The sequence below is a fragment of the Colossoma macropomum genome, unplaced genomic scaffold (assembly GCF_904425465.1).
Source record: "Colossoma macropomum unplaced genomic scaffold, Colossoma_macropomum, whole genome shotgun sequence".
NCBI classification, from domain to species: Eukaryota; Metazoa; Chordata; class Actinopteri; order Characiformes; family Serrasalmidae; genus Colossoma; species Colossoma macropomum.
The window spans coordinates 2,120,954-2,146,067 of record NW_023494802.1 but is presented as its reverse complement, the minus strand read 5'-3'; the positions used below and the strand labels follow the sequence as shown (position 1 = coordinate 2,146,067).

At 38.1% G+C, this 25,114-nt stretch overlaps 1 protein-coding gene across 1 annotated transcript in view; it reads right to left on the bottom strand.

The window, feature by feature from the left end:
- Positions 1-41: 41 nt before the first annotated feature.
- Positions 42-25,114, bottom strand: part of top1 (DNA topoisomerase I) — a 35,516-nt gene continuing 10,443 nt past the window's right edge. Inside the window, exons 4-21 of the mRNA XM_036591216.1 lie at positions 24,904-25,018; positions 24,708-24,766; positions 24,032-24,121; positions 23,159-23,255; positions 22,972-23,066; positions 22,498-22,613; positions 20,829-20,950; positions 20,084-20,206; positions 18,600-18,787; positions 14,130-14,274; positions 13,590-13,733; positions 11,717-11,902; positions 9,128-9,196; positions 8,287-8,401; positions 7,505-7,632; positions 7,282-7,376; positions 6,393-6,542; positions 42-1,459 (exon numbers count right to left, since the gene is read on the bottom strand). Of these exons, the coding sequence (XP_036447109.1) occupies positions 1,357-1,459; positions 6,393-6,542; positions 7,282-7,376; positions 7,505-7,632; positions 8,287-8,401; positions 9,128-9,196; positions 11,717-11,902; positions 13,590-13,733; positions 14,130-14,274; positions 18,600-18,787; positions 20,084-20,206; positions 20,829-20,950; positions 22,498-22,613; positions 22,972-23,066; positions 23,159-23,255; positions 24,032-24,121; positions 24,708-24,766; positions 24,904-25,018 (2,140 nt within the window). The 3' untranslated portion in view covers positions 42-1,356. The remainder of the gene's footprint in view (positions 1,460-6,392; positions 6,543-7,281; positions 7,377-7,504; positions 7,633-8,286; positions 8,402-9,127; positions 9,197-11,716; positions 11,903-13,589; positions 13,734-14,129; positions 14,275-18,599; positions 18,788-20,083; positions 20,207-20,828; positions 20,951-22,497; positions 22,614-22,971; positions 23,067-23,158; positions 23,256-24,031; positions 24,122-24,707; positions 24,767-24,903; positions 25,019-25,114) is intronic.

Genomic DNA, 25,114 nt, shown 5'->3' with positions numbered 1-25,114 from the left:
GTTAATAGAGACAGGCAAAAGTAAAGGCTCAACACCAGGAGCATATGGCAATACAAAGTTTATGACTTCCATTTTATAAACACAAAATACAAACAAAAGCATGAGAATAATGCAGAATGATAAGTAGGGGCAGAATAAGACAAGTGGCATGATTAATTCTTTTTGAAATAAGCTACAGTGATATTTAAAAAAAATAAAACATGATTGTGTTCTAAGGCTAAAGGTTGATAAAATGGTAGAAAAGGCCAAAATTAGCTTCCTAAAGTAGCACATTTCCTAAAATCTATAAATAAGTGCAGAGCCTGACAGGAGATTTCACATTAAAAAGTTCATTTAATCAAAGACATTTTGTTCCTAGTCCTTTACAACATTACAAAGAGGTTAAGACCCTAATTTTCTCCATTTACGGTGAATTACACAGACATTTGTTTTTCTCATTTGGCAAAAACTGCGTCCCACATATACTGAAATCACCACGGGGAGAAAGCGAGTCTTCATGTCTAAACGGGGACTGTGCGTTGTATCCAGACATGATTCAAGTAAAAGATGCAAGTGTTGTACTGTGCTAGATAAAAAAAAAACAAAAAAACATTTTTGCACAGTAAATGAATAAGGACAATACAAAAGGTCAGACCTATGTATGATGAAAAATTCACTACAACATCTGCGTTACATGTTCACTCGGACAATGGAGGATGTCTTTTCACATATACTCAAAAATGAAATGTACATCCCTGATAGAAACCGCAAAACAAAAAAACAAAATAAACAAAATGAAAAACAACATGAAGAGTATTTAGAATATTCACATTCGCTTGCATTTCCACATCTTGTGTTGGACTTGCTGGAGCTAAAACACGCACACTGAGAAATCGCACACACTCTTCTTTCACAAATGGCTTTCCTTAGTTCAGGTGTGTGGGTGCAGACCTTAAACATCTCTTTGATTTATTGTTTTCTCTATTAAAATATAGAATTCATCAATAAATCTGATGGCTACAACCTTACTAAGACGCTAAACCCAAAGCAATCTGTAAAGCAAGGGCGTGTTTATTAGTATGAAGTGGCGGAGTACTGCAGGGTTCAATGTTGGGGACTGTTCTGATTTCATTTAACTACAACTGGATTGTTTTTAGTTGCCTTGCTCTGAGGGAAACATGTCGTTCACTGGGGAATGTCCTGTTTCTATGCTCAGACTAATACCTTTGTGCTCTCCTCCCTTTTCCTTGCCCCCTCCCCACCAACCCCTCCCACCAACCCCCACGTTGCGCACATGGTTAATTCATTAACAGCTAAACCTTAACGTCAATTCATTTAGCAAAAGGAACAACACAAAGGCTACTACAACAGACAGCTTTAAAACTCAAAGTCTGCGTCTGCCATGTCGATAGCCCAGGCAAACTTCTCTCGCTGGGTTTTGTTGTAGATCTTTTCGATGGGTATTCCAAATTTTTTACACCTGAAGAAGGAAAACGACAAAAAAAACAAGTTCTTGTTATTGGCTAGCCAGCTTTTTAGGCCTGTGTCATAAACATCTGCACACACAAACCACACACAGTTGTATTTATACAATGTCACCACTTGGTCATACATATGTCCAATATATATTACACATATATAAGTATCTATGGCTAATATATCCCAAATGTATTATACATAATTTGAAAACAACACTTTGCATTGTATTAAAATCTCTGAAAAATTATCTTATAATGGATAAAAAGGGCAGCATATATATATATATATATATATATATATATATATATATATATATATATATATATATATGTGCTGCCCTTTTTATCCATTATAAGATATTTATATATATATATAGTCCCATACATTTTATATATTTCTGCTGCAGGAACAAAACCTCATAACTTTAGAACTTTAGGAGAAGGAAAAAACTTACTTCACTTTGAATATAAGTCAATGGAATCAGACTAAGTAATTTTGGGGATTTTTTTGCTATATTTAAGTACCTAACAATAGTGTTCTAAGCTTAATCCTAAACCCAATTTTAACCTCACTAACCAAAAAGGGAACATATCTGCTCTATCAATTTACAAAATGAAACTTGAAGCTTCTTTAGCATTTTGTTGGTTCTGTCAGTTAGTGCTGTTTTTCTCTGGTTTTACTACAAAGCCAGGACAGTTTAGTCCTAAAAATGTACAAAAAACAGACACACATGCACTAGTGTGGGGAGAGTTCAGAGGGAAATTCTCATGCCTTTCCAAAACAAAGGGCCCTCCCAGTAAGTGCCTGCGCTGCGCTCCGCTGAGCTGGACAGGCTGGGGGCAGTTCCTGCAGCCATTGTGTGTATTAGTGAGGATTTTCTCCCAAAATAGACACAGAGGTGGGCTGACCACAGCCGGCTGGGGGACGATCTTCGCCCCTGCTGACTGTCCCAGAGCTTCTTCAGTTCCACCCTGTGTCTCAAATCGAGTAGTTCTGTAGTGTACCTGACACTTTTAATGTAAACAGTGTCTTCACACTGGAAAATGCAGCAGGATGTGGCGTACTGCTACTAGCCAGATTATGTACACTGAGAAAAGCAACTAAAATTTCCACATAAATAACGCACATCAGTTTCATCTTTCAGTTTGCTTACTTTTGGCAATAAATAGTGCTGGTGTGATACTTCATTCATGTGGAAATGATGTACATATTTTTCAGTGTACTAGAACCTCTAAAAATGAAATGTGGGACATGGAGTTAAATGAAAATTGGCCACAGGCTGCCATACATAAAGTTATGCGTCCAGTGTAAGAATATAGTGCACAGTGTACAGTGTAAGAATACAGTATACAGGGCACAGTGTAAGAATGTAGTACACAGTGTACAGTGTAAGAATACAGTACAGAGGGTACAGTGTAAGAATATAGTGCACAGTGTACAGTGTAAGAATACAGTACACAGGGTACAGTGTAAGAATACAGTATACAGGGCACAGTGTAAGAATACAGTATACAGGGCACAGTGTAAGAATGTAGTACACAGTGTACAGTGTAAGAATATAGTGCACAGGGTACAGTAAGAATACAGTACACAGGGTACAGTGTAAGAATATAGTGTACAGGGTACAGTGTAAGAATATAGTGCACAGTGTGCAGTGTAAGAATACAGTACACAGGGTACAGTGTAAGAATACAGTACACAGTGTAGAGTGTAAGAATACAGTACACAGGGTACAGTGTAAGAATATAGTGTACAGGGTACAGTGTAAGAATATAGTGTACAGGGTACAGTGTAAGAATACAGTACACAGTGTACAGTGTAAGAATACAGTACACAGGGTACAGTGTAAGAATATAGTGTACAGGGTACAGTGTAAGAATACAGTACACAGTGTACAGTGTAAGAATACAGTACACAGGGTACAGTGTAAGAATATAGTGTACAGGGTACAGTGTAAGAATATAGTGCACAGTGTGCAGTGTAAGAATACAGTACACAGGGTACAGTGTAAGAATACAGTATAGAGGGTACAGTGTAAGAAAATAGTACACAGTGTACAGTGTAAGAAAATAGTACACAGTGTACAGGGTAAGAACATTATACACAGTGCAAAAATATAGTACACCGTGTACAGTGTAAGAACATTATACACAGTGCAAGAATATAGTACACAGTGTCCAGTGCAAGAACATAGTACACAGTGTAAGAACATGGTACACAGTGCAAGAATATAGTACACAGTGTACAGTGTAAGAATATAGTACACAGTGTCCAGTGCAAGAATATAGTACACAGTGTAGTGTAAGAACATAATACACAGTGTAAGAATATAGTACATAGTGTACAATGTAAGAATATAGTGCATATAGCCTGAACCAAGACCCAGTTCCAGTGCTTCCCTTCTTCATGTTACCTCCAGAGGGGAAAACTGGCGGGATGGAGTACTCTCTGGCACAAAAACAAACCCCATTGTTCCTGTTCCCCCCACCACCCCTCCCTCTGCTTTCCTTGCAGCTGCTAAACATGACGCTACATAATATATTTCCCACCATGAAGGAGGACTTTCCCTCTCAGGAGCTGCTCGTCCATAGTAGCTCATCCAACTGATTTTAATACAATACTGCATTGTTGATGTTGTGAAGTCAACGATGACAGAAAAAATCCATGTACACCACCGGTGACGCTCGTAGTCACAAAATAGACTCGTCAAGGAAGACACTGTCGCAGATACAGTATTCCATCTACTACCTGAACTGTAGCAACATTAAATTAAATATACAATGCGCTCATGCTTCGTTTTCGCTTTTCCTTACAGCTTAAGTACAAATTCTCAAATTGTTAAACAACCAGGTTGGATTTAGGTTTTGTGCCAAGTTTATTCATAGACTAAAAATAAAATTTCTGTCTTTTGATCTACTTTTCTCTTTAAATCATGTAATTTTATAATGCTGTGGTCATATTTATTTTGACCAACACTTGCTCACCAGCTGTTCTGTGGGGCAGAGTTGACTGAGATAAAGGAGACAAAAACAAATAATCCAAATGATCAGTAACGATACACTAGGTGAGATACAGTTAGAATAAGTGTAGTAAGTGTTTGAGTTTGAGAAAAAGGGGAATTCCATCGATTTCTCAAAATTTCTGCATAATTAAATGGTTAGGATGCAAAAGAAGTCATTCAGAGTGGTTTGGTGTGAAATGCTTCATTCTAGAGAAACTTGCCGTTTCAGAATTGTTCACTGTAGTGGTGATAGGAACCAGACGTCCATCTCTAAAAGCTCCCTCACATAAAGTTATTACCTGAAATGGTTCTGAATACTCAGCCTGATGTCTAAGACGCCGTTAGCGGTAGTTATGTAATAAAGTTTTGGTTTAAAACGTGTAAATCATTTTATTTTAATCTATTCATTGGTGGAGCGCTGTAAGGAAAAACAGTCCCCAGAGAAAACCCTTTTTTCCGATTAACCACATTACATATATCATGTTACATATATTACATATATCAACATTACATATAAACTCGGAAGACGTGTAGGTTCACTGGTGGTTTTTTGATAAGTAAAATAGCTGTATTTGTGTTGTAGAAATGGTGACCCCTGGTTCCTATCACCACCACTTTAAAGAAATCTGTAAGTCTTTAAGTTTCCCTATGATAAACCATTTCACATCAAACCACTCTAAATGACTCTGTTTACATAGCAACCACTAAATTATGCAGACATTTTGAAAAATCGGTGGAGTTCCCCTTTAAGTTGAATTTAGTAAATAATAAGTTGAGTGTTACTTAAAGGCAACATGAGCATCTACAAAACATCTACATTACACCATTCAAACAGTCATAACTCCCTCTGACACATGGCGTGATGGTTGTAATAACCAGGAACTGCGCAACGAGCATGTAAACATTTCAGAATGGCATCTGTTCATGCGGGTCATTCTTTATATGGGATGTGGAAACTCTGCAGTAAGACTTTGGCCTACTTATGTCTTATCTGTCCAATGAGAACTGACAAAAACAGTTTTACAATTTCACAACAGCTTGTTTGAGTTGTCTCAGCTTTATCTAAGACTAAATATGAGCCAATGCAGTCATGATGTCAATACTCTACTGCTATCTGGATACATGTGTGTTAACATGTTACATTCCAGACAAACTGGCCGGGTTCTAGGAGGGAGAAATAAAAACTTAGACCCGTCAGTAGGTTCTTTAATTGTGAGAATTTTTGTGCAGACTGCTCAACTAAAAGAATACGTAATAAACAAAAGGTTGTATAAAACATGAGGATAAGAATATACATATACAGTGGGGTCCAAAAGTCTGAGGCCACATAGAAAATCTTGTATTTTTTCATTTAAACCTGGAAATAAATATTTTAATAAATTTAAAATATGAAAACAAGGAACTTTTTGAAATTCTGCACTATTTCTAGGCCATTATTTAAAATTATTCAAACTTGTTAAATTGACCATTTTAAGGATTTTGTACAAAAAGATCACTTTTTTTTAAAAACAAAGGAAGGACATATCAAATACTGAGAAATTCTGAAATTAATGCAAACATTCAAAGATTCTACTTTTCACTAAAATTGTTATGCTGTTGATATAATTTGTCATGTAAAAAATAAGGTATTAAATTAGGAATGAATCAAAATAGAGGCATTTTCACCAGTTTTCTCACTGAACATAAAAACACAAACTTAAAACAGCTGACATTCAGCTACAGTTTAAAAACAGTAAAAAAAAAAAAGTTCAGAAGCATAGATGTGAACCTGTAGATACATAATGCAGACTGAATGTAAATACTATTTATTTTGTAACTATGCAATTCATTACGTACTCTTATGTAATAGTGCAGCAAAATGGCAGTAATAAGTCTAGGCTTTGACTTTAGACCCTTCTCTTCCACAAACTGAAGTTCAAACTTTGTCTCTTACCAGGCCACAGAGATGCGGGGGTCCAGGTAGTTGAGCTTGGACGTGCCCAGAGCGATCTGTTTGTTCTCCTCGCGGTCGGTAGCCTGCACCTCCAGCTTCATCAGCTGTTCGGAAAGCCTCGCCACGGCCTTCTTCTTAGTTTCCACTGCCCTGAAAATACAACACAGAGTGCGTGAGATAAACCAGACCAGACTCGACTCCGTCAGAGCCTTCACACAACTCAGAATGCCTTATAGCGATAGTTCGGCCAAAATCCTACCACAAATGGTCAGCCAAGACATGTTTGGTGTCTGAGGTTTGCCTTTTTAGTTCTGCACTGGAGCTACGAGGCTAATGTAGCTAACAAGTAATGGAAGCTTACACCCCACCAATTAGCATGGTTCTAACTGCATGCATAAATCATCACACCCTTCCCTCAAAATGGTGGAGTTGTTCAGTAATCTCTAGTAGATTTGATTATGTGGTTTCTGGAACCGTATGACACACTGTTATCTATAAACATGGGCAAAGGTACGGTTGTGTGCAAAAGTTTGGGCATTTTCAAGTGAAAATAAGTGAACATATACTCTACAGAGAACACACTTCTGTAGATTTTAATGCACCGTTACTGTTTATTTGCTAAGTTCAACATATTGGGGAAAAAAATGCAGCCTGTGCAAAAGTTCTATATAAATAAATATATATAAATAAGTATTTATGACTAAACATATATATTATTATTATTATGACAATGGGATATCATTGGTGTGTGAGTTTTCATGCAAGTCATTCTCAAAACTGTAATCAAAAATACAGGTCTATTTTTTCCACCGCCCCCCCTCCTGACCCCCTGGTCGAGGACCACTTGTCTACATAATCAGTGCTGCGTGTGGCTAACACACTGACTCACTTTCTGCTTTTCTCATCGTGCAGCGTCTTCGCGTCTGCTTTGGCCGATTTCAGCTCCTTCTTGGCTGCGGAGAGCTGCTGCTTTTTCGCGTCGATCTGCAGAAATAAAGAAACAAAACCCCCAAGTGCAGATTGATTAACAGAGAAGACGGAGGTGGAATAAAAACTGACTCAGAGCTGAAGCCCAGCCCTCAGCAGAAGTGCAGAGGTGCAGTTAGTCTTACTTTGGTCTGTAGGTTCTGCATGGATTTCTCAAAGGTTTTGGGCGGCGCCCTCTGGTGGTTACAGAGGATAGCAACAGCTCGGTTAGCTCTGTTGTAGGAGAGGATCTTTGCTGGAACATTGTCTTCGGCTAGTCAGAGAGCGAGAGAGAGAGAGAAAGTGGGAGAGTCAGAAAGAGAGTTGTGAATACATTCAGCTACAATTTGAATTCTTAAAATTCTTCATTTGGCAATACTGCACTTGATTCCATCATGAAAATAAAACTGATACAGTGAGAAAGCAGGAAAAACACCCTAAGATTAAAGGCCCTAAAATGATATGAGGACACTGATGAGATTATATCCTACTGAGGGTTTCATTTCATTAATGCTGTTTATCAATAAAGCAACTCTACACGTGGAAAGCTATAAATACTGTATGTGTACATATGATAAGGGGATAGAGTGTTATGGAAGAAGGGAAGGAGAGCTGGATGGAGGAAGGAGTGTGACAGAGAGAGAGAACAAAGACACTAAAGTGTGTTTTTTATGCTTGAAATACAGAAATGAAAATTAATCTATTAAGATCTAAATATGCACACAATTGTTTAAAGACTTGTCTGAGGCAGAAAAGTTGGACACGATGCAAAAAAGGTGAGGTTTTTGTCCTAAATAAATGATGATAAATTATTTACATTATCTTCAGAATCTTTGCCTAACAGCAGTTGATAGAAACAGATTAATCGTCTAGAAACATGGTGACCCCTGGTTCCTATCACCACCACTGTAAAGAAAGAGACCCTTACCTGTAGTGAGCTCCTTGAGCTGCTGCTGTAAGGTGATGGAGGCGTTGTAGGTACGAAACACTTTGGCTGTCAGTCCATCCATCAGCTCCTGGAGATGTTTATTCAGAATTGACGTCTGAAGAGGAGAGAGAGACGGACAGACACTGGATTACTCATGCTCATTTTGTTCCTGCTACGTAAAATATAACTCACTATTTGTAGTGCACTATATATAACTGTTTATCCTGTTTTACACCATCTGAAAACAGCAGAACTTTGCATTGTGATGAACAGACAAACAGAAATGATCCAGAACTACTTTAAATTTTAAGAACATTAAATGCTACGGACAATGTATCCTCTCCACGGATTAGTTTTGGTACAATATACAACAGTTTACTGTCATTCCACTTACTCATATTAATTTATTTTACCTATAAATATATATTTATTGTCACTGTCAGGAAAACACCTTGTATTTTCAAAATATTTTAAAATATTTTCAAAGTAATTGTGGATCGTTTGTTTTGGTCCATTCCTTATGAAATGTTAATGTAATGAAAAGAACTGCTGGAATTTTCAAATTACATCACAAATGAAGAAAAATGTCTAGAGCAACAATATACATTCATTTCACTTATACTATCATTTTACCTATACATACGCCTTCATTCCACTTACACATCAAGTATCTATACACACATACTATCATTCTATGTATACATTTTACTACTATACTACTATATGAATATAGTACTCGATTACATATACTGCTTCTGTAATCCACTGTTCACTGTCACACTATAAATAAAGTCAATTTAAGTAATACTATTTTTTGTTTTTATAAACAAGATTATCTTACATTAAGTCGGTCAAACAGGTCGTCTTCCGGCTGCTTATTCTCCAGGAACAGTTGGAGATTTTTAAACACCTAAAACAAAAATAAAGCAGCCATGACTACAGCATATTAATCACAGTAAGATGCTGATTAGGTAAAAAGACAAGATGAAATATCTCAAAAGTTTATGCAAAACTGACAAGGAATTTATATATATTTTTATGTATATGTGTGTGTGTGTATAAATATGATCACATTTTTTTCTCTAAGTTGTTGTTTCTCTAAGTCTTTAAGCTGCTCTATGCATTCCAGAGCCAGGTGGTCTATCCTTCCTGTTCTAAACTCCAACACCAGGTGTCCGATAGAGTGTGTGTGTGTGTGTATATGTGTGTGTGTATGTAACATTTTTTGTGTTATTGTAACCACAGGCACAGCATTCTCGTTTATCAAGTTAAAAATGATGTATACTGTACTGTGCAAAATATATCTACTTCCAGTCAAAAGAACATTAAGTACAAGTTATTCATTTTTCAGCATCAGGAAAAAAGCAGAAAAAATATTTAAGGGAAAATTATACAGAATCCTCAACAAGTGTGTATAATTTTTTTTGTCTTCAGTGTGTCCATCTTTTCAGGAGACTCACTTTTAGTTTCTCAAAGAAATCTGCAGACACACCTCTAAAGTTGAGTCTTAGAAGTTGGTTGATCATTTTCTGAAGTAATCAAACACATTCACGGATACTGAGGTCTGGACTCTGGGGTGGTCAGTCCATTGTTCAGCTTCTTTGTTTGATGTGTTTCTCTCCTTTTCTTAGTGAGGGCTTCTTGACAGCTACACATCCTTTCAGTCCCATAGCGCTGAGTTGTCTTCTCACAGTGGAAGGATGGACAGAAACACCTGTGGATTTTTTCAGATCTGAAGCAGCTTGATTTTCTCCTCTCTCTCTTTAAGTGCTGTTTATCGGATGGGGCAATTCTACCAGGTCTTCCAGGTGGTTGTTGGGCGACTCATTTTCACTGTAGCTTTCAATCATTTTTTAAACTCCAGTTTTGGAATTTTTTTTCCCCACTTATTTTATTTTAATTCTCTACTTCTTTAGGCAAGTGGATTATCTTTTATCTAAGCAATTCAGAAATATCTTCTAAAAACGAATAACTTGTACTTAATGGCCATTTTGAACAGAATTTAAATAAATGTTGGAGGTCTCTGACTTCTGCACAGTTCTGTATGTGTGTATAAGCGTGTGTGTGTGTGTGTCTTTGCCAGCAAAAGCAGGAAACAGAGCTCCCTTAAGACAAAGCTGACAGGAACCTTACAGGCCTGGATCACCTGTCTGTACAAACATCCTCCATTTACTCACAAAACACAGCAGCGTGTAAAATCTCTTCCATTCCAAAACAAGATTCTAACTCATTTTACATTTATCCTCACCAGGCTCCACCTACAAATGTGGTCCTTTGTAGCTACTGCTGGGAGGTTGGACAAGCTTTACAGAAGGCTGGAAAAAATCCCATTAAACCTAATGAGAAACTGTAGAACAGACTCAGTTTATATCACAATACCTACATTTAGAGCCAGTTATTCATTTAACTTAACCAGAAACTGTAGCTCACAAAAAGTTAAAGACAGGGGTCGGCAACATGCGTCTCTTCTACTGCCCCCTGGCGGCTCCACGGCAGAATTAGATTTGTAGGTAAAAATAAAATAATAATTTGCAGTAAAATAAAGCTCTGCTAACACAGTTCTAACACTGTTTTAACAATAAATAGTCTTAAACGCTGGAGTTAATGTATAACTGCTAATTCACCCTTTAACCCTGAAGGTTGGCGCTCAGACTGCTGGTCACCCCTAGCTAGTAGCTAACGAAAAGGCAAAGAGAGAGATTTAAGACAAACATCAATAACTTCTCATTCACCAGCTTCTTGTTCTAATTTTTCTCTTTCACCTTAAATTCTGTTCTGGCGCCTCAGGCACCATTTAAGGTGGAAGGGAATATCCGAACAAGTAGCTGGTGAATGAGAAGCTGACTTCAGCTTTGTAAAAAGTCCAACATTAAGAGACGTTTTACAAGAAACTATTCTACTTTTGAGGAAAAGTTTCCTGTCGGAGATGCGAGAAAAGCGGCTATAGCTAAGCTAAAGCTTAAAGCAGAGCAAAGTAAGTCTGCATTTTGTTTATATTATTTTTTTAGCCTATACTAGGACATTGGCACATACTGAGACATATTTACAGCCAAAATGGTAAAATGGACATAAAATGTTGTGGCTTCCAAGGAGGTCTGATTTTTGTTAAATGGACAAAAGAGATTTTACAAAAAATCACCATTATACTTACCTTATTTAGTGACTTTATGGCAAAAATCAGAAAGCGAGAGTTGTTGCCCTGAACTACACCAGTAAAGTGAAAAGGACAAAACGGGTGAATGAGAAGCTAAAACTTGTCCAACCCAGCAAGAGTAGCTATGAAAGAACGCATCGGCGGGCAGCACATGGATCGTTCAATTCTCTCTTTTTCTCGTAACTCTCAACTTTTCTCTCTTCTTTACTTCTCTTTATCTCTCAATCTCTTCTCTCCTTCTCTCCTCCTTTCAACCCTCTTCTCTGTCTCTCTCACCCTCTTCTCCACAGGTATTTTGTTGTAGTAGCGGATGGAGTCTTTTCCCAGGAAGTCAAACTCCACCACGTAGTCTTGTCCGTCCATTTCTGGATACAGTTTAATGTGCTCCACTCTGAGTGAGCAGCAGCCCACTGTATCTGCCGTTTCCCCTTCTTCTTTCTCATTCCCCGCTCTCAGAGCCAGCTAGAGAGAGAGAGAGAGAGAGAGAGACTTTATCACAAGGTAACTCTAAGGGTCTGGGGGTTCACAACTACAGACCTTACATATTAGTTTCATAGCAGTTCAATGGGAATTATAACCATTTTTAAAATTTTCTGCATAAATCATAATCATGAATCATGAGTGTGATGTTAACAAAGTCATTCAGAGTGTTTTGATGTGAAATAGCGCACTTTCATTTTCTTTACAGTGGTAGTGATAGGAAATGGGTTGTGATGTCTAAATATAGCCATATTATTTACTATATAAAACCACCAGTGAACCTACACGTGTCTTCTGAGCTGTTACGGGGCGTTGATGATGACAAAAAAAAATAGAAAATCTGGAAAAAAATTAAGTTTTTTCTTTGGGTACTATTGTGCCTCGTAAAGCCCTGCATGTACCCCTCCACCAACGTTTTGTGAGGGAGCTTTTTACACAGGCATTAAGCTTTAGACATCTGGTTCCTATCACCACCACTGTGAACAATTCTGACTCAGCAAGTCTCTCTAAAATGGCACTTTTCACATTATTTTTCCCCTCCAGATGTCCATTTTTTTTTTTTTACACTTTTCCCAGATTACGACCCCTCAAGCTTGACTCAAGATGCTTTCATCTGCCTGGAGTGAAAAGGCTTTTTGGCCCAATTCCATTTCACTCCTCACCCCTACCACTTAGCCCTAGCCCTCCTTTCTACGCATTCACATCTCCCAATTTTAGTTGAGATAGAGGGGTAGGGCAAAGTGTTAGGCCTACCTGGCCCTCCAAATGGAGTGTGAGAAAAAAAGAAAAACTGGCAAGATGGCTGCGCAAGCGACCAATAAAACCCAGAAATGTAAGTATTTTCTGTTAAAAAATTACGATAACCATTGTATTATTTTAGTTTAAAGTCGTTTCAATGTATTAAGGTCCTTTTCTTTACAACAAGTATAAAAAATCGCTAGTAGTATGCTGATGTCTTGGTAGCTAGCTAGCTAAATTTCCCATTCTACCTTAAATAGTCCAGCAGCTGCTCCATTTAAGAAGCTGGCGAATAGCTGACTTCAGCTTCATATTACCGAATAATTAGGGGTGGATGATAATTAATAACTGTCATATCCCCCCCCTTTTTAAATGCATATGATTCCCTAAATGTAACTAAAGCCCAGCAGCGAAACTGCTGAACTTTTCCCTTCTCTGCTATCACTGCAGACTCGCAGCGTCACCTACAGAGCACCGCTGGTAGCTTGATAATGAAGTAATGTTCTTTTTTATTTGAGGGTTATCCCATTTCATAGGGAAGATTTCAACTACTACCTGTTGTAACACAGATCCAAATGGCAAAGGTGACACTCAAAAACAAGGGGTAGGGGTAAAAATAAGAAATGGGACTGGGCCTTTGTTTGAGGAACTCCAGCCTCGCACGTCTTTTGTTTCATTGTTCATCCTTTCACCTGTTAGTCAGAGCTCGGCGAAAATACATTCCGATTACACTTGTGCTGAATGTAGTTGAGAACCGTGTCTGACCACCTCCAAATATGGTCTGAGTGATCTGATCGTAATTTGATCACAACGCGTGCTGGGGGTCTTTATACCCGCCTTTTTAAATGAGGTCAAGTGAAATCTTAACATGATGGGATCACTGAAAATGCAGGCTGATGCAAAGTCTAAACAGGCCCAAAGTGTTTGTTACCTTGTCAATGAAGTATAAAGCGACAGCTCTCTGTCTGATCCTCATCTCTTTACTCTTCCAGTCATCTCGGTACTGCGCTCTGATCCGCTCCACACACTTCTTCAGCCTGCGTGCCGTCTCGTATTTCTGCCAGTCCTTCTCTCCCTGTAACATACACATACCTTCACAACTGTGTCTGTGGGAGGGGGCTCCACTTTCCACTGCACTACGCATTACTGTAGACACATGATGCTAACTGGTGTACATACGCTTCTATTACTTACTAGCTACATTAGCTCCAGTGCAAACCTAAAGAAGCATCTGAGTCAAGAGAGTGGGGGACAATGTGTGCTGTAAAAAGCAGTATGTACATAAAGCTGAACGGAACTGATGTTTACTTGGAAAACAGTATATTTTTATTTAAATTAGGGGTGGGCAATATGGCAAAAGCATAATATGTTCGGTGTGGACTGTATCTACAATGTGCTCAATAAAGCATATTGTGACACACTGTGACATAATTTATCAACATAATAATAATATTGTCCTGTGGCCCCTCACCTTAATCCGGGAGCTGGGGTTCAGCATGATGTATTTAATGGAGCCCTGGATGTTCTCGGTCCACGATGCCAGCCAGGTGACTTTGTTGTCATGACGAACCTCCTTCCACCGGGTACCTGGAGGAGGCTTGGGATGCTTCGAGTCTCTGCAGAGGTACAGAGCATTCCGTTAACATTTCATTAGGATGTTGTAAACATACAGAGCCCACTTACACCTGGTCACTTCATGCGTCTTGAGTATCAGGATTAAATCTAGATGAGGCCAAACCACATAAAAATGCAAGTGTAAACGCACCCAAGATGCATTCAAAACAGATACACATCAGATCATTGAAACAACTTTAGGAGGTAAACTAAGACGCATTTGAACCACGTTATAGCAGCATAAACACATCCGTTTCTCCAAGACGCATTCGACAACCAAAACTCCTCCCAGTACAACCGTAACCCCTCCCAGTATAACCGAAACCCCTCCCTGTACAACCAAAACCTCTCAGTACAACCGAAACTCCTCCCAGTACAACCAAAACCCCTCCCAGTACAACTGAAACTCCTCCCAGTACAACCAAAACCCCTCCCAGTACCACCTGAAACTCCTCCCAGTACAACTGAAACTCCTCCCTACACACTGGGCACGAGATCCGTGTCTGCAAGGAAGATAATCATGGAAGAGGCATATGGTTGGGGACTGGACAAACCGAAATGCTTAATAGCAAGATGAACAGACACTACTGTACAAAACAACATTATTTGTTTAAATAAACATGCTTTCCTCGAAAAGCTGACTTTGTTCGTGATATGGTGATATGCATATAGTAGTCCTTGTTGTGGTTTGGTAGTTTTTGAAATGGTTTGGGTAGTTTCTGCTATGGCTTGGTTGTTTTTTGCTATAGCTTGGTTAGTTTTTAGTGCGGTTTGGTAGTTTTTGCTATGGTTTGATCAGTGTTTGTTGTGGTTTGGTTAGTTTGTGCTATTGTTTGGTTAGTTTGTGCTATTGTTCGGTTAGTTTTTGGTGTAGTTTGGTAGTTCCTGGTATGGTTCGGTAACTTATTGGTTGCTGTTACTATAGCTATGCGTTGTTTCTTTTGTTGTTAAAAACTGATGTTAAAGTAAAAATATATTAAGATCTATTCATATTTTGTGAGAGAAGCCAATCAGTTTGAGAGAAGTACATTTGGGATTAGTGGGATAAATGCGTAAATTCGGTATTTCAACAAACTATCACCCCACCACCCCCTCCAGCTCATCCTCCCTCAGTTTCCTCTGCTGTGTCCGGTTCCTGTGAACTTCCCCTCAAACTATACTCTTCAATCTCTCCCTCATAGCATCTTTTCTCTCTCTCTTGCTCTTTTGTTCTTTTTCTTGGAATGCAGAATGAAATCATAGACTATAAAAAATATGCAGTTAACCTGAAATTTTGAGTTTGTACTCAAGTTAACAGACAAATAATTTGTGTATTAAAGTTTTTAAGTTCAATGAACTCAGCATTTAAAGTTAACCCAGTTTAAAAGCTGCATAATTTTTACAGTGTGTCAGTATCGGCAGATGTTCACATCGGACAGATGTTCAGATTTGGTGAATATTTCAAACTGATATTTGATGATGTTTTTATTGGACTCTTTGGATTACCGTACTGAAGCATCTGCATTATAATCATTTTACTGCATTTGTAACTCTACAGAAATAAAGGTTATACTTGTCTGTAATGCTTTTAGTCTGACCTATTATATTACGGAAACAAATGTATGTACAGTCATAAGCAAAGGTCATGTTACATGTTAAGTTGATTTTCTAAGTGAAAATAAGTTAACATCCTCTGAAGAGAACACATAAAATATGTCCTGTTCAAAGGTTATGGCACATTTGATATTCTGTATTATTTTTTACAATACATTCAACTCAGCAAATGAACAGAAATGAGTCTGTTCCCTGTAGAGGGTGTGTTAACGCAACAAAAATTCAACAAAACATGGCATTTTACCAAGCCATGCTCAAACTTTTCCACAAGGCCATATGCCCATTCAGATTTTGATATGTCATTTTCACAACTCCCTTGAACGTGGGGCCCTGGTGGTTTGCGTGTTTGGTGTATGTGAGCTCCAAGCTGTTTTCCTTCAGTTCCAGAACAAAGAAACACAGCTGCTCCTCCTCAAAACAACCTACAGACACAGGAAACGACCCTCTGACACAGCGCCCCACGCTCACAACAATCACAGAGCATAAACAACTCCACCACGTGGGTCACACCAGCACACGCTCTGCGCTTCTGTGACCTCTGGGTGAGTCAGTATGAAACCCTGAGGAGCTGCAGAGCTGAAATCACAACAGGCTGATGGTTACAGTGATCACTTACTGCACTGAAATCTGTGACAGCAACCATGCAGGAAAACTGTTAATCTATTTCAATGATGAATGAAAATGCTACCTGAGTGCTAGCAGTGCCCCCTTGTGGGTATTCTAAATTGCTGAGGAGGAAAAAATTCACTATATTTCACAATGAAATTTTAAACTGATGCACTTCCTATTTTTTTATATAGTTAAAATTATAAATTGCATTTGGGATTATTACTTTAGAATAATTGTTATTGATACTGAATACGATACAGTGCCCTCCACAAACATTGGCACCCCTTATAATACTGAGCAAAATGAGCTGTACAAATATTTTTACATATACTTATCCTTTTGACCTTCCATTCAAAATATTATCAAAAATCTAACCATTATTTAAGGTATAATGAATGATAAAACAATCTTGTCCTTACATTTATGTGTGCCACAATTACTGGCACACATTCCCATACATATTTAATGTTTTAAGTTTACCTGAGTAAATAGGAGCACTTGAATGGTCAGCCATGACTTTCTGTTTCACTGGGGAATGTATATGACATGAAATGCAGAGCACAGTTTTTCCTCTTTATCTTAAATATAGTCGACCAGCAGGACATGTTTGGTGTTCGCTTCTTTAATTTTAGCCCTGGAGCTACAAGGCTAATGTAGCTAACAAGTAATGTAACTATTTTTAATTACCCCACTGGGGATCTCACCTGCATGTCAAATTCAATGTTTCTATATCTCTTTCTGTATTTTTGTGATAATACAGAAATACAGTTCAAACATTTCCTGAATCTGTAGAGTCGCCCTTTCCATTCCATCTTATAACAAGATCATACGTAACTCACATCTGGAGTTATGAGCCTGTGAAGAGGAGCTGAGATACACGTCATCTGCCTCTCACCGTGTAGAACTGGTGGATTCGGAGGTCCATCTACATTTTGCGTGAAACTGACCAACAGACACTCAGGAAATCACTAAGAACTGACCCATCACTCTGAAAACCCTTCATTCTTCATTCAGTCCACATCGGAGACAAGTGTGAAATGGTGTACAGAGAGTTTACAGCTGCTGAAGTTGCTGCAGCAGTTTTGTAAAGTAGTGATGAAGATAACGGAGCATTTTGATATGAAACATAAGAGTATCATGATATATGAAGAGCCTTTAAAGGAGAATTTAAGAATGTGCACAAATCAAAAAAATGCCCTCAGACCCTGAGCCTGGTGCTAACTGCATGCCTAAGTCATCCCACTCTTGCATCCAACTGTGCTGATTTGTTAATTAATTTCTAATAGAATTATGTGGTTCCAGACGCTGCATAACATACCGATATCATAAGCCTAACCCTAACCACGGACTAAAGCATGTTGCATAGCTAAAAGCCTGAATTTTGTTTGGTTTTACATATAACATAATGTCACACGGTATCAGAAACCATATAAGCCAAATCACAGTACAGAATGATATGAATCATGTGTTAACCTGACTGTTCTGCTGCTTCTAAGGACACTGCAGAGTCCAGTCTGACCATATGCCCTGTATTTACAACTACCACTCACCTGGGTTACAGAGCCCTCTAGAGGCACATATCTGTAAATATGCTGTCCTTTTCAGAGATCAGAGACAGCTTTCAAATGTTTTTAATATAAATGAGCATGTTTTTATAAGAATACCGCTCAAAAGGAATCAATGAATTTCGATTGCAGATTAATGAATAAAGTGATTCTAATATGGTCATAAAATGATCCTAATATGCTCATACTGTGCAAATTCAGAGGATTCAAGTAATAAAAAGTGAAAATCAAATCTCATAGCAGATTAATGTTAATAGATAATATCTGTACTTGATTCATCATTTTATTCACTTTGTGTTCACCTTTTTTATATTTTCTTCTCCCTGAAGCCCACTTGTGTGGGTTTATGTACTAAAAACAGGTTACCACTTTCTAATCGCTCTTTATCCCTTAGAATTAAACTGACTGTTTTTTGTGTCTTTAAGACAAATGTAAATGAGCTCTGTTCTGATTGGTTGCCCTGCCATGCACGACACGGGCCATTTAAAACCTTTACTGCCTCACTCCATCTCTCCATATTTTCCTCCATTCCCTCTCTCTGTCCCGCATTTTGCACTCACTTGCTGCAGTTTATGATAACGTCCTCGGGCCGAATGCGTCTCTTCAGCATGCCCATCTTTGGGTGGTCTCCTCGGCCCCTGAACAGCCCCGGCGGCTCAATCCGGAAGTTTCCGATCCGCTCTTTGTGGTTGTCCATCACGCAGTAGCCATACTCCTGAACAATTCGTTCGTTTTCCTCTTTGATTTTCTGCACAGTTGATAAAAAGAATATGAAGTTAAGATTACAGACTGTAGTCCATCTGTTTCTCTGCATACTTTGTTAGCCCCCTTTTACCCTGTCCTTCATTGGTCAGGACCCCCATGGACCCTCACAGAGCAGGTACTATTTGGGTGGTCGATCATTCTCAGCACTGCAGTAACACATTGTGGTGGTGGTGCAGTAACACGATGTGGTGGTGGTGTGTTAGTGTGTGTTGCGCTGGTACGAGTGGATCACACAGCAGTGCTGCTGGAGTTTTTGAACACTGTGTCCACTCACTGTCCACTCTATTAGACACTCCTACCTTGTCAGTCCACCTTGTAGATGTAAAGTCAGAGACAATAGCTCATCTGCTGCTGGACATTTTGTGTTGGTCATCCTCTAGTCTTTCATCAGTGGTCACAGGATGTTGTTGGCTGGATGTTTTTGGCTGGTGGACTATTCTCAGTCCAGCAGTGACACTGAAGTGTTTAAAAACTCCAGCAGCACTGCTGTGTCTGATCAGACTCAGACCAGCACAACACATCTTCAAAAGACACCTCAGTTCTTGTTTATTAAATTAATTTTGTAGCAAACATGCTTGTTAAATGGACTCTGAAGAGGACCTCAAATAACAGCTTTTTAAAAACACTGAAGTTCCTATCAAAGCCTGAGTGTGTGTATATATATATATATATATATATATATATATATATATATCAAAAGTTTGGAATCAATGTTTTCAGTAATGTGAAAATGAATTTCAATTGCAGATTAATGAATAAAATCATTCTAATATGCTCATAAATGATCCTAATAAGCTTGTACTGTGCAACTTCAAAGGATTCAAGTAATTATAATAATAATAATATTAATAATAATAATATGCTAGGAAGCTGTTTCTGAAAAGTGAAAATCAAATCTCAAAGCAGATTAATGTTAACAGATAATTACTGTACTTGATTTATCATTTAAACTGTAGTAGATGTAACATGTTTTCATAACTGATTACGTAAGTACATATAATTCTTTTTTGTTAATCATACAGTGAAATGACAATAACATCTCTAGACTTCTAAGGGCTCATATTCGACCTTTTTTTTATGTATTTTATTTTTTTTCCCCTGAAGCCCACTCTGAAGAGGACCTCAAATAACAGCTTTTTTACAAACACTGAAGTTCCTATCAAAGCCTAAGTATATATATACATCTAAACATCTGTCCAATACTGACCGCTATATACTCATTGATAATTATGTCCCCATTTTCGCTTATTGTCCCAGCCCTAGAGAACGCTAAAGTTACCTGTTTATCTTCTTTCGTCATCTGTTTGCGAGCCTCAGACTGAGCTTTGAAGTATTCATGCATCTCACCAAAGTCACACTTGTTCAGGTCAGTGATTTTTGACTTCTCTTCTGAGGTCATTTCCTGTGAGGAAAAAAAGAGCCAAATATATTACACTGAATAAAACTGAAAACAATCTGACAACCAATTCATCAAACTTCATGTTTCAACTCTCTTTAAATGAGACATCTGTAATTATTGATTCCATCACAGTAACATACAGCCAGCTGCAGCTGGGTCTGCACAGCTATGGATGGGCTATATTAGGAAACTGCATTAAGAGCATTAAAAAAAATCTGTGTTTTTAATTATTTATCTGTAACATCCCGGCCTCTTGCAGGGCCACCTTCAACCACTAGGAGGAGTCAGAGAATCAGGATGAGCTGATTGAGGCTAATCAGGTGCCTTTGGCGCAAGCTCTACTGGAGGATCGCTCTCCCTCAGCTCAGTCTTGAGTTTATGCTGCCATGTGCACATCTCTCTGCTGAGCCGGTAAGTCAGTAAGTGTTTTTTAACAAATGAACACATATTTAATATTTTTAACAGAATCAATTACAATGGATCAAAACATGGATAAATAGATACAGTTAAATCACCACTGATAATGCTAATACTAAAATGTACAATCTTTGACAGCTTTACTGCTTAAACACAGCCATCAAACAAAGCAGATCATGAAAATGAGAGATATCCACTCCGCTGTTACCTTCCTCCAGTCTTTAAAGAAGTTCTTCCTAAATATGTCCTTGGTTGTGTACTCATGGTCGAGCATTTTGGCAAAGAACGTTGCCACCTCCTCAGCATCTGCACTCAGTTTCATGGGTTTTCCTACAGAAAAAGAAACATTTCACTATTCTGTAAAATGACAGTGGTTACATAGTAAATCCATTACTTAGTACCCTCAGTACTGATCAAATCATTTTATCTGAATTATTTCTCACTCGTTGCACTGAAACAAGTAAAGAAATTGTATGGACTCTACATCTGTGTATGTTCTTCAGTCCTGTTGGAAGGTCTCAGGTGGTTCCAAATTAGGCTGCTCAAGAGAGCACCAAGCAGGGGAGGATTTGGGGCTCTGGGCAAAAGACAGGAATGAGTTGATGAGGAATGCGTTAAATGAGTTGAGGCTCTGGGGTCCCAAGTGGCGCAACCCTTGCAAGTTAAATCATCTTAAATCTTTTCGATATACCTAATATTTGTCATTTTGACACTGTTGGAAGAATATTTATGATATTATTTAAGATATTTCTAGAAGTAATTTTATTACGTGAAACCGTCAAGGAAAAACTTCTGATATAATGCCTAAAGCAAGCTAAATTATCTGATAATGTAGTGAGTCAGGCTGATACAGACTAACACAGAAATAAAGGTAATATTAATGAGATTACATTTTTTGTATCAACACCTAAAACATCCAAAATAGATTTTTGCTATATATATATATATATATATATATATAAAATAGGTCTTTTAACATCAACACAGACAGCATGTCTAGTTTGTATTTTCACAGGCCCCTAACTGGCTGCATTTCTTTGCCTAGCATTACAGGGCCCATATTATGGAAAACCAAAATTTCCTCCATAAGACCCTCCTAAGGCCCAATCCTACTTCCTATCGTTACCCTTACCCCTTGTTTTTCGAGTGTCTCCTTGCCCCTTGGAACTGAGTTCATTAACTACTAGCGGTGCTCTGTAGGGGACCCTGCCAGTCTGCAGTGATAGCAGTGGAGGGTAAAGTTCAGCAACCTCGCTGCTGGGCTTTAGTTACATTTAGGGCTCATATGCCTTCAAAAAAAGGGGGGGGGGTGACAATTACTTATTATTGCCCACCCCAATTTTTTAGTGATATGAGGCTGAAGTCAGCTATTCGCCAGCTTCTTGTTTGAATTTGCCAGTTCCACATAAAGAAGAGCAGCAGTTACATTCTGGCACCCCAGGCGTCAGTACTGTTGCACCATTTAAGGTGGAACGGGAAACTTAGCTAGCTAGCTACCGAGACATCAGCAACTACTACAGATTCTTTATGTGTGTTATGAAGAAAATGATCATAATACACTGAAACCACATTAAACTATGATAATACAATGGTTATTGTAAGTTTTAATGGAGAAAATACATTTGTGGGTTTCTTTGGTCGCTTGCTCAACCATCTTGCCGGTTTTCCTTTTTTCTCATAACCCTCTGTTTGGAGTGTGCCTCTGAAAAACCTCTGTTTGGAGGGCCATGTAGCCCTAACACTTCGCCCTATCCCTCTATCTCAACAAATATCGGGACACCCTACCTCTAGGTGTGAACGCGCAAAACGGAGTGTGTCTAAACCTTTGGCTGATAGTGTTCATGAGTTCGTGTGAACAATCTACCTTCTCGACTCACCATCATAATAAAACCTCACATGTTCCGGGAGGGGTTCATAAGGAGGAGCAAACACGGGACCTTTATGTTCCAAAAACTTCCATTTGGAGCCATCTGTGTATCTCTCTTCTTCCCACCTAAAAGAGAGGGAGAGCGAATAGGGGTGGGGGAGAAAGAAAGATGTATATATATATATATATATATATATATATATATATATATATATATATATATATATATATATGGCAAAAAGATGACAGAAGGAGAGCAAAAAAGAGAAGAAAAAAATAAAAAGAGGAACAGAGTGAGAGAGAGAGAGAGAGAGAAGGACAGAGAGAGAGAGAAAAGAAAGAGAGAGGGCAGAACATGAAGATTAAAAAGAATAAACAAAAAAGGCGAGCAAGAATGAATGAGGGAGAGAAAGAAAATAGAGCTGATGAGATTTCTGCTCTGCTTTCTCTCCAATTTAAACAGGATGTGCTAATTGCTCCTCACCATTTCCATTTATCCTCCGGCTCCTTCTTGCTTCTCTTCTTCCCTCCAGCTGGATCCTCTTTTTTCTCTTTCAGCTTCTTCTTCGGTTTTATGTCCTGTGACGTTCGCAAAGCAAAGAGAAAAAGAGTAAAAAAAAAAAAGAGCAGTAAAGCAGGCAGGATTGAGGAAAAAAGTGCTTAATCATTACCTCTTCATCCCCATAGTCATCATAGTCTTCCTCCTTCTTCCGTTTCTTAACCTTCTTCTCATTTTCGGCTTTGATCTTTTTGGGTTTGTAATCAGAGCTGTAGGGAGGTAGAAATGTTAAAATAGGCAGACTCAGCAGAGCAATAAGCCACTAAGTAAAGCGGCCGTGTAGTAAAAGCCGTTTGATTGCGGCCTCAGGTACCTTATTACTATAATAAAACAGCAACACAATGCAATATGATAAAATACAGCAATGTTCAAAAAAAACTTTAATTTACTGTTAATAATAACTGCAATACACTCTCAGAAATAAAGGTACTAAAGTGTCACTGGGGCAGTGCCCTTCTTGGCCTCAAGGGTACATCTCAGTACCTTTAGTCAGGGAACATAATTGTACCATAATCCACTGAAATTATATTTTCTAAGTTGTATTGACTCCACACACCTCGTCTCCAGGCTTTTTATTTTTCTTTGTTCTGTTTTATAATATTAAGTTATGAAAAGGTACAAATATGTACTTTTCACCTGAGAAATACTTATTTAAGGTACACAACTGAAACTGTTGTGCCATTGAGGGAACGTTTTCATTGTTTGTACCTTGATGAACCAAAAATGTACCTGCACAGAACCTTTATTTTTGACAGTGTAGGCCTATATTTCTTTTGTTTCACCACAGAACTTAAGTATGAACCATGTCCAAATCATGTTTATAAGCAGTTCTTACACATTTATAGGAAATCCATTATGTATCAAACTTAATTAGCCGTTAAAGAGTCTTTGAGTTTTCCTAGACCTCAAACATAAAAGGAGAATCACAGAGATTCAACAAGGTGGAAAGAGGGAGTAAAAGCAAAGAAATGCTCTGATCACTTACTCCTCCTCATCTTTCTCTCGCTTCACTGGCTTCTCCTGTTTGGGGGAGTAGCAGTAGCCGTTGTCCTCTTCAGTTTTAATATGAGGGAAACTGAGGGAAAAAAGAAACAAACTGAATTTCTGAAATTTCACATATAACACAAAAATACCAACTCAACTGTTTAGACTAATTCTACCTAGTGATTTCACAATAATAACCAATATTTGCCATTTTCTCTTATTTATTGTTATGTTGTTATATATGTATCTCTTTCTTTATTAGTTTTATAGACAATTATTGCAATGCTTTGACAACACAAATGTAATTTTGTCTTGTCAATAAAGCAAAATTGAACTTTAACCTAATATATTTGCATTAAGCAGAATCAAATGGCATCTAATTTGGCCCTATTTGTTATTACTGATATTGATATATCATCATTAACATTCCATATAAAACTTGTGTAGGTTCACTGGTAGTTTTGTACAGTAAATAAAATGTCTATATTTGTGTAATGAACCATTTCACACCAAACTCTGAATGGCTTTTTTTACATTTTGAATTATGTAGAGATTTTAAAATTTCCGTGGAATCTCCCTTTAAGCCAATGTGCACCAATTATCAGTGAATTACTGATGGTTTAGCTGTTTGTTGGCCCAAACAGAACCATATTTGGTGAAAATAACTATCATCATACCTCGCAAAGCCGTTCTCTTTCTCTCTCTTATGTTTGCCATCAGAACTGTGGGATTTGATCTGGAAAAACAGCCACCAGACAATCAGATATCTGCCACAATATTAAAAATAACTTCTGAATAAAGTATTGAAATGTAATGGGCTGATTCCTCCTTAAGGCAAAGCAGAATCTGTCAGTGTGGGAAACAGAACAGTACCTTCTCTTCCCTCCTCTTCTCTTTGTCTTTATGCCTCTCCACGCTGCCCTCTCTGTGTTTCACCTTCTCTTTATCCCTGTCTTTGTGTTTCTTCTCCGACGAGTCTCTGTGATCGCTGGAATAAGCGGAATAAAAGCAGTCTGATGTTAAAACTGAATTAATTCACTACACGCTTCATTCACTGTGGGAGGGATCGGAGCAAACACAGCAG